General features: G+C 30.3%; 1 protein-coding gene across 1 annotated transcript in view; it reads left to right on the forward strand.

The window, feature by feature from the left end:
* Positions 1–640: 640 nt before the first annotated feature.
* The window catches only part of LOC119644835 (troponin T, skeletal muscle), a gene marked incomplete at its 3' end in the record, with an annotated part of 17,017 nt that continues 7,657 nt past the window's right edge, over positions 641–10,000 (forward strand). The window contains exons 1-2 of the mRNA XM_038044594.1: positions 641–775; positions 7,276–7,323. Coding sequence (XP_037900522.1) covers positions 7,301–7,323 — 23 coding nt within the window. The remainder of the gene's footprint in view (positions 776–7,275; positions 7,324–10,000) is intronic.

Genomic DNA, 10,000 nt, shown 5'->3' on the forward strand with positions numbered 1-10,000 from the left:
TTTTTTTTTTTTTTTTTTTTTTTTTTTTTTTTTTTTATTATCAAATTAAAGTGTTTCATCGGCCCTGGTATATTTAGTATATCCTCAAATGTTAGAGATGGCAATAAGAGCGTTTCATATAGGCATATATATATAAATAAATAAATATATATATAAATGAATAAATGTATTAAAATATCTTTATGATTGTGGGCCGAATATGAAAGAAGCATATAAATGAAATGTTTGTAATAATATTGTGTTTACTTTTGTTGTTATTGTTATATTAAACGCTTCTCTAAATTTATGTATGTTAGGTAAATTTGCTCATTCGCATGATCCTAAACTATTTTCTAAAGCTAGTCATCTCTTTCTAAGCATACTGATGCGGCAATGTAGTGATCTTCTTCCGGAACATTTACACTAAACCGTGAAATTCTCTCTTACCCAATGGAAAATATATTCTCAACGATTATTTATTAAAGCAAAAAAGTAAAACCATAATAAAAAAAAAATAAAAAAAAAAAAAATAAAAATAAAAAAAATGAAAAAAAAGCATTTGCAGTTAAGCTGCAAGAGCATGCAGCTTTAATATAAATGTATACGTGTATACGTGTATACGTGTTAGATGTTGATGAAAATTTTTTCAAAAATTTCAAATCGACGGAAAATTCTTTAACAGAACGTGCTGTTTCTTGCTTGATCGTTAGTCTGTTTAGTCGAACCGCAGCATTCGCTCCATAGACGTCAGCTGCTCGGACAACAGTAGAGAGTTTAATTTATTTCTTTTCCCGAAGTAAGTTTCAAATTAATTCAGCTAAACTGTAAAGACAAAAAAATAAAAAAATAAAAAAAATATAGAAATCTAAACAAAAAAAAAAAAAAAAAAAAAAAACAGTGTACTTAAATAATCCTTAAATGAATTTATATTAAGAGAAAAAGAAATAAAAAAGAAAAATTCATTTAAAGTTAATGACAATCTGTCATAAAAAAGAGAAGAAAAATTTCGAAAAAACGAAAACAAAAAGAAAAAAAAAAAAAAGAAGAAACAAATGCAAACAGGAAGTTATATAACAATAACAACTGCTTCTGAAATTTATGAAAAACCATTTAAATCAGGGATAATTTACAGCAGACCGTGTAACGGAAGTAAAAATTGATTTAGTAAAAGCGAAATATATTTGCATATGTATATGTATATGTACATGTATATATGCACATATATATAAATAATAAAGATTATAAAAATATAAAATAATGAACGCATTTCAAACCGAACATCATACAGCATTGCGGTAGAAAATATATTTTTAAAATTTCACTAAAAATAGCTGCTTGATGAGCTGACTACTGGCTTAGTGTGTTACATGATATATATACATATTATAAATATATATATATATATATATATATATATATATATATATATACAAATATATATATATTTATGTATTAGCTAAATGCTTAATAAATGTATGTGTGTATGTATTTGTGTATGTGTACATACATTTATACCGAACTGATTACCTTAAAATGAAAAAAGTAAAAAAAAATAATAAAAAAAAAAAAAATTTATATATATACATATATATGTACGTAGATGTAAAAGATTTAAGAAAACATTTAGACGCGCGTTAACTGAGAAAAAATTTCTTTTATAAAAATAAATTCAATTTAAACACGGTGGCCGTCATTCGCACTTTCCTTGGCAAGCATATACACGAATTGTTGAGAATTTACCGAAATAAAGTAAAATTGCGTAAAAGTGTGAATGTGCGCGTGCATGTTGCGCGCTTGGTTGTGTGTATATATTTATATATATAAATATATATGTGTGTGTGTATGCGTGCGTGCATGTGTGTACGCTCATTTGAAAAAAACGCTAACTTATTGACATATGCGTATGTATGTATGTGCTAGTCGATAGTGTACTACGATCGGCTCTCATGCAAATAATCGCCAGGAAAAAGCCATACAACGAGAAAGGATTGTTGATAAGTTATGTGTGAAGTGAAACGATATTGTACCTTTATCAAATGCATGATAATGGAATCGAAAAGGACTTTTTGAATGTCAAATTAAAATCAATGGAATTGTTAATGCAATTTATATATGAAATATGTATGATGTTAACGAAAGAAGCTAATGTACATCATATATACATTTACTCCTACATCTAGTTAATGGAATTTATCTAGTATTAGTTGCGTGCATATATATATACATATATACATACATACATACATACATACATACATACACACATATATATCAATTCAAAATTCATGAAATCAACAAACTTATACATATATCTCATATGCATACGCATACGTATGGGAAAAGTCCACTAGATGTGTACATACACATGCACACATATGTTTATATGTAAAACACCTGCATATCTTCCTCCGATATGTGTTCTTTAATGGCCTAATATTTTAGTCAACTAATAGTAATAATAATAAATAATTTATCATAATATTTAGTAATATCGAATAGGTAACAAATACACACATATACACATATACATACACATACACACACACGTAATATATATTTTTTTGTTTTTCATTTAGTGGGTGATGTTGTTTCTTTCTTTGCTTTCATTTCATTTTATCGCATACGTGCTCTTAGTATGAGTGCCAAGGTAAAACGAGCTTTTTTGTTTTTTTTTTGTTTTTTACAACAACTGTTTCTCTCCTATTAAGAATTTCTCTCACGGAAATTCAATACTTTTTCTATTTATAACATCAACATCGTGCATACAACATACATAGGCATTATTGATATGTTTGCGACATATACTACTCGTCGATGTTCGATGCTTACTCTTCGTGAGCAACACATCCCTTTTTCGGTTTTCGGCATTCGGTTCTACAATGTAGAGATGTAGATAATATATATATATATATATATATTATTTTTATTTTTTATTTTTTTTTTTTGATTTGAATTCGAGAGCAAGAAGTATATTAACATAAGAAAAAGGAAAACTTTGATTATGACAGCAGCGCAGACAAGATCTTATAAATAGTTTTACGTATTCACGTACAAATACACAGATATTTTTACTTATTTTCTCTTTTTCTGTATATATGTGCGTAGATGAATTTCTCGGTATATAATATCAAATATTATTATTATTATTATTATTATTATTATTATTATTGTTGTTGTTGTTGTTGTAGGTGTTCTTAAGTTCTTTCAATTTTCTATTCAACTTGCAACTTGCCTGCATCTCCTATCTATACTATATATCCATCTATATCTATATATTGAATCATACATTAAAGCATTTGTTTGCATAAGTACATATGTACTTTTAAAACATACACACATCTCCCTATATGATACATAGCTTACGCATGTACTGCAGTTATTTTTAGGTCAGACACAATTCGTAATTCGTTGTTGTGTTTTTTGAAAGAAAGAACAAAAAAAAAAAAATTCAATTTTATTTTTACGCTTTCTTTTCTCAAAACTCAATGAAATCGCTTTGTTTACTTAAGAACCGATACATAGAATGAGAAACGAAAAGATAAAAAAACCTCAATTTTAGGATAACCTTTGGTAGTAAACGATTTCATCAATAACATGAAATTATCTTTGCGGTACAAGAATAATAAAATTTTTAAACTCGAAACTATTCTCATCGATTATTAAAAATTTTTGCAATTTTTGCGATAGGTTTTCATGAGCGCTTTTTCATTTCACAACAGAGAGATATCTTATATTCTTATATTCCGTATACATGCGATATATGTGTGCATATATATATATGCGGCCGACCTGTTGCGCTCGACTTGTTGCTTGCTTGTTGCTTGCCTGCTGAGTATCAAAAAAATTAAAAGGGTTTTCTCTTCAATATCAGATCATTTAAATAGCATTGAACCTAAGAAGGTTTTTCTAAATGTTCATTAATACCAAATGTCAGTCCATGCCATTTGTATTATTGCAACAATATGAAGAGAATAAATGAATTTCGATCTCCTATGAAAGTCTGCGATACGATGATTCAATGAATAAAGGCGCGATGCACTTACTATATTAATTTCATAAATTGTGCTTTCGTAGTAGTAGTGTACTGAAATATTCATTCCTATCCCATAAAAAAGGCAAAAGTATATAAATTTGTCGGCTTCCATTCCATTTAGGAAATCATGTTGACTTCATTGGAACAATAAAGAGCTAACTCTATACGAAGTTGTTCTAGAAATTGCGTATATTCGTACACTTCCTCATCATAGGTCCTGCATGCAAAACACTTTACGATATTGTAATTGTAAAATATGCTCGAGCCAATCTCTATGTTTTGCAATTTCTCGGTGAAAGGCACGAAAGGATCATATATGATTTTAACTATGTAAAGTCTATCCACTCTCTAATCCATTTTTATTTCTATTCCTCTTTGGGGAAATTTTTAAGAAAATCTGCATCAATTATGAGATAAGTTTAGAATTTCACTTTCTTTCTAAGTTTAATGCCATCATATTGAGTTTAGTGTATTGAAATTTTGAATTTCCAAAAAAATTTGTTTTTTGACAAATCGTTTGCTTTAAGTGTAATAAAAGCAGTCTAACGCTTTTCTAATATCTCAAGGTTGATGTATCTTTTGAGATTATAGCTTATAAAGTGCGGAGACTGAGGCAAGCAATTTGTACTTTGATTTAAAAAAATAGTGTCCATATTTAGGGAGTTAATTCCCTGTTGCAACTTCACCTTTCAAACATAGTTGGGCCGAGCCGACCATTAGAAATCCTACACCGCATTGCCTAGTGCAGCTATTTCCTTGTTTTGGTAATAATGTGCCAAGAATGCCACATCATATGTATGTTTCATGAAAGCCCGCATAGTGGTCCGCATACAATTGCGAAAACATAACATGACTTGAACCACATTTACCTAACTTTATTTACATCCCTAGAGTTTTGTTATCCTTCAGGTTCCCTTGTAGAAAACTAGGAATTAAGCTTTCGCTTAGGCTTCATACAAGCGCTTAGCTTTCATAATGACTCCTATGTACGTTGAGTCCAAAAATTATATATACGTGATCTCAATCCGTTAAGATTGATCTCTTAGTCAATTTACAATTATGAACGAATTGTAAAAAATTACACTTTTTTACCATATAAAGATTCAGGTTTCGTAGGAACGGCTGAAGCAACTTTTCCCGCAAATTTAAGACGTCGGAGTATTATGGTTCAGCGAATTTAGTTGAAAAGTTTTGAAAATTGTAATTTTTCCCCATATAACGCGACTTTTCAAAATTGAATGTTATATGGGTAGAGGGGTCGGAAAAGTGAAACGATTCGAACCATTTTTAATACCGTTCGTCCTTGGAGTCACGGTACGCCAATGTATCAAAGTTGAATATAAAGACGCATGCACAGATATTAGACGGACAGATGGGCAGATAAACTTTTGATCGAATAAGAAAATGATTCTGAATTGACGGAAGGGTCAGTCTTAAGCCCTCTTTGACGTTACGTAAGTCCATTCAAACTTAATATAACCGCAAACCTATATAGTATAAGCAAGTGATTGCAACTCAGGACTCAATGACGAATCTGGCTTTAAGACTTGGCTTCGAAGTCATGTAAATCTGAATTTTTGGTGTAACATCATCACCAATCGATCTTAATATGCCCGAAATTATAATATTTTCCGTTTGCTTTAGATGACGAGTTTTCTTAGTTATATAGACGTAAATCTATTTTATAAATGGACGATGGTTTTTCTTGCCAAGCGGCTCTCACTTGAAGTCGTCACTCTATCATACTGTGCTACGTTTGCTTTTTTTTATGCAAAACCTTAAGTTTCTAAATATGATAACAAGGAACCCATTATTTAGACCATTGCCCATCACAATGCTAAAAATTTTTCGCAACTTTCTGGCAATGCATGGCTTTTCCCAAGAGAAGAATTTCGCATGGTTTGAGATAAGCGGAAAAATGGAATATTTTTTCCTTGTCTCGACCGAGGTAAACTTTTTTTTTTTCCGGTTCCTTTCCTTTTATAGTTTTGTCGTTAAATGCAGTTCCTATGTATATAGTTTATCGTTGATTAATTCGCTTGGTTCGCGAAATTTGCAATACATTGCACCGAATGCATAGCGATATTGCATATAGGCATGAAATTTCGGTTACGCTCTTTATCTTACCTGGGTTTATAGTGTATGGGTGGATTTAAATCATTTAAGCTTACGGTTATTGTAATCCTAGAATGCATATGAGATTAGCAGTTGTAGCATAAGGCAAAAGACTTCTTCTCGGATACCTTTAAGGAATCGTTTGTAAAATAAGGGAAACAATTTTCCCCTTTTCATGCCTGGCCATGCAATTCGCTTCTCTCCCTTTCACACTTGCCTTTTTTTTTGCAATTATCTCCGTTGTCTTTAATGGCCTCGAAACGCTTGAATTAGTCATCGGTTAAAGTTTCTATCATTCCTTTAAAGTTTTTCCATGAATTTCACCTCAAGATTTATTGCAAAACTTTTTCGATTAACTGAAAAGTGCGCTCTTCTTAACCTCAAAGTTAACATTTTTAATTTAACCGAGCCAATGCCGATAGCTTAGCTCAAATATAATACTTTTCTTGTAAGCTGGCGTTAATGTCCTCGTTAGTGAGGCAATGAAATACCTTTCGTGGCATTGACACGAGATTTTCTGGCTCTGCCTATATGTTGACGTAAGTTCGAACGAATTGTGAAATAAACGGATATATGAGATGAAGTGAAATGAATGTAAAGTGTTACGAAAGGCATTAATTTACGAACTTATTTGGTGACAAATGTTCAATCTAATGCTAATAGTTTGTAATCGACTTACAACTTATATTTTATAATATGTTTTATGTGTTTTGCTTCTTTTTTATACCCATCACTGATAAATTGATGTACCGAACAGAGATACCGTAAACCATACATATATGATTTTGAACATCATAAAATTGTAAGCGTGTCTGCTCGTCCGTCCGTCCATCTGAGTGTCTGTCTACTTTTCTCTGCACTTATCGGCTTGAAATTTGACATAAAGACTGAAAGTTAGATTGGAGAGCAGCTCGGTTATCTGGGCGTAGACTGTCCCACGACAGCAACACACGATAAAATGCAATAAATTTCTTCGTATATACCACCAGTCACTCCCAACTAATGCTGTACAATATGTAAATATAGTTTTTTTTACTTATTTTCTTGGTGATGATGGTGATGATAAAAATATTCGCAAAATCCTATTTTTTCTATTCGCTTCGATTATATATATTAACTTGAATTTTCTTTTACAATTATAATTGCAGGTTAATTTAATCCCCAACCATAACCATGTCCGATGATGAGGAGTACACGTAAGTATTCGTTGAGAAACATTAAAACAATATTAATATTGAACAACAAATGCAGCCAAACAAGTTTTCACAAACACACGTTTACACTTTATCCTGTGTATATATATTTATATATATGTATATATAGATATGAAATACCTATAAGTATGTATTATATGTACTTGTAAATGTCAATGGATTATAAGTATTTCGAAATAGAAAAATGCATATATTTTTGCCTTTGTTTTTTTTATTATTTTTTTTTTTTTTTCGTAACAGAGGGTTTTTCGAAAATCTTGTTTGGATAATGTTTTCTCCTTATGTTATATATATATATATATATATTTTATGTAATAATTATGAAATAAAATTTATATAAATTTCATGTGATTTTCTTTTCATATACGAATGAATATTTACTGTGTCTTTTGTAATAATTAAATCAAATCAACCCAACACTTGATCACCTATATTTATATCCCAAAAAAACAAAAAAAAAAAAAAAACAAAAACCAATGAGCTATGATTAATTGCTATCTTACACTGAACACTGAATCTATAAACGTACCCTGTCTAATGTTCACAAAACCATCTCATATACATTGTTGTGTGTGTGTGTGTGTTTCTCTACTGAAGTTCTGAAGAGGAGGAGGAGGTTGTCGAGGAAACCAAAGAGTAAGTATTGTTTTTTTCAAATCTCTCCTTTCTTTTTGTTTACGTTTTTCCCCCTATTTCAATTCTTACATTAATTCATTTGAAATGATGCTCAGCGTTTTCGCGCGCGCATAGAACGCGAATGTTGTCACAAAATGAGCTGATATTTTTTATTCATTGCTTTTTTCAATAAAAGATCTCAAGCATTTTGCTCGAATTTCTTCTTTTAGATTTTCATAAATGTTGCGTAACGTTTTTAAGTTTCAAATTCAAAATAAATTTCGATAAATAAGTCTGATATTAATTGTAATCGGGAGACGATGTGCATCCTTGAGTCAAATCTGAAGTTTAAAGTTAAGCTTTTCAATTATTTCACATGGCATCTCCAAGCGACTAATAACACTGTGACGGCTTACGGCCCACCAGTATAAGTACTCTACACCAATCTAAAATTATTCGTGTAACGTGCTCCGCTTCGAATCGTTTTTCATTTTATTAAAATACCTCAAAGTTTGTGAGCTTGTGTGATTGGACGGACGGTTTGAATCGATTCAGAACTTGTCTATCCCAATCTGAGTCCATCTCAAATCCTTCTGAGTATTGCGTACGTTCGCACAAACTTAATAATACCCTTATACTACATGGTGGTGTAGCGTGTACAAGTATATGACCTGCTTATCATAATTTATGTTTACCTATATACCTGCATTTGCATTTATAAAAATCACGATTTTTATACGTGACTGACTGAGAGTCATATTGTGATATGATTCGTTATAAAAATGCATGATATGATTAGGATTAAAAAGGTTACATTTTTTTGCTGTCACGTTTGATTTTTTAATTAAAACTAAAAATATCGGCTCATTTTCATATATTTAATTATGATAAAATAACATAACATAATATATATATATATATACATATATATGTGTTATATTATTTTTTATTTTGGGTGAATATCAAAATTTCCTTATCTTACATTCTTTCTTGCACTCACATTTATGTGTGTGTATGAATTTAATGATTAAAATCAATAACAATCAATTGGCTCATATATATCATATTAATCCTTCCTGTCTTGTGATCAGCAATAGTTTCCTTTATCCTATTGTTTATGTCACTTGTGTAAAATTTATTGATTGTTGATTGTTATTTTCTTCTTTCTTTCTCTCTCTCTTTCCTTTTTTTTATTTAATTTCAGGAAGTAAGTAATATGTATATGAACCAAAAACAACAAATCAATTTAAACGAAAAAAAAAATATATATATATATAAATAAATAATATAAAAAAATAAAATAAAAAAAAAAAAAATTAAAAAATAATATTTTAAATTTAAAAAAAAAAAAAAAAAAAAAAAAACATGAAAAGCATATCTAAGCAAAATTGCAATATTATTATAAGTTTTAAAACGTACAATATATCTGTCAGAGGCCGAGTTCCTTCAGACGAGTAAGAAATTTCAAAACCCTTCTAAAGGCGTATCTTAATTGTTATCTTGGCACCCTATTGCCCACCATTTAAAAGTCATGTTATAATAAATTTAGCTGATGCTAAGCCCTTGGCATGGCTTAAACTGTAATGTGAATTTTCGGTTTCGGTTTCGGTTTCGGTTTCGGTTTCGGTTTCGGTTTCGGTTTTTAAAAGACATAGGTATGTTTTTTTTTTTGGTCTCTTGAAACTTGTTTAAAGTATAGGTGGGTTTCCATTAAGAGTTAATACTCGTTCTCGTACTCGGTTGCATTTCCCTTTGTCCAATAATCACGGAGATCTTCAGAGATCCTCAGGTTAGCTGATAATCGAAAAATTCTGTTTCCAACTAATGCATCTCAACAAGTACCGAAGAGTAAAGGGCGGTGGTGACCGCTTTATTCATTGACATTGTAGCCACGATGTAAAGCTTCAAGCGCGTATAATGCTTTCTTTTTTCTTTCGAATTGCATTTGAATGATGCTTTTGGAGGAAACTCCTTTAAATTTTTAGTCGATGATCTCGCGATGAAAATCATTGTTTTTCTTTTTATTTTAATAGAAACCATCGTA

The sequence above is a fragment of the Glossina fuscipes genome, unplaced genomic scaffold (assembly GCF_014805625.2).
Source record: "Glossina fuscipes isolate IAEA_lab_2018 unplaced genomic scaffold, Yale_Gfus_2 0, whole genome shotgun sequence".
NCBI lineage: Eukaryota > Metazoa > Arthropoda > Insecta > Diptera > Glossinidae > Glossina > Glossina fuscipes.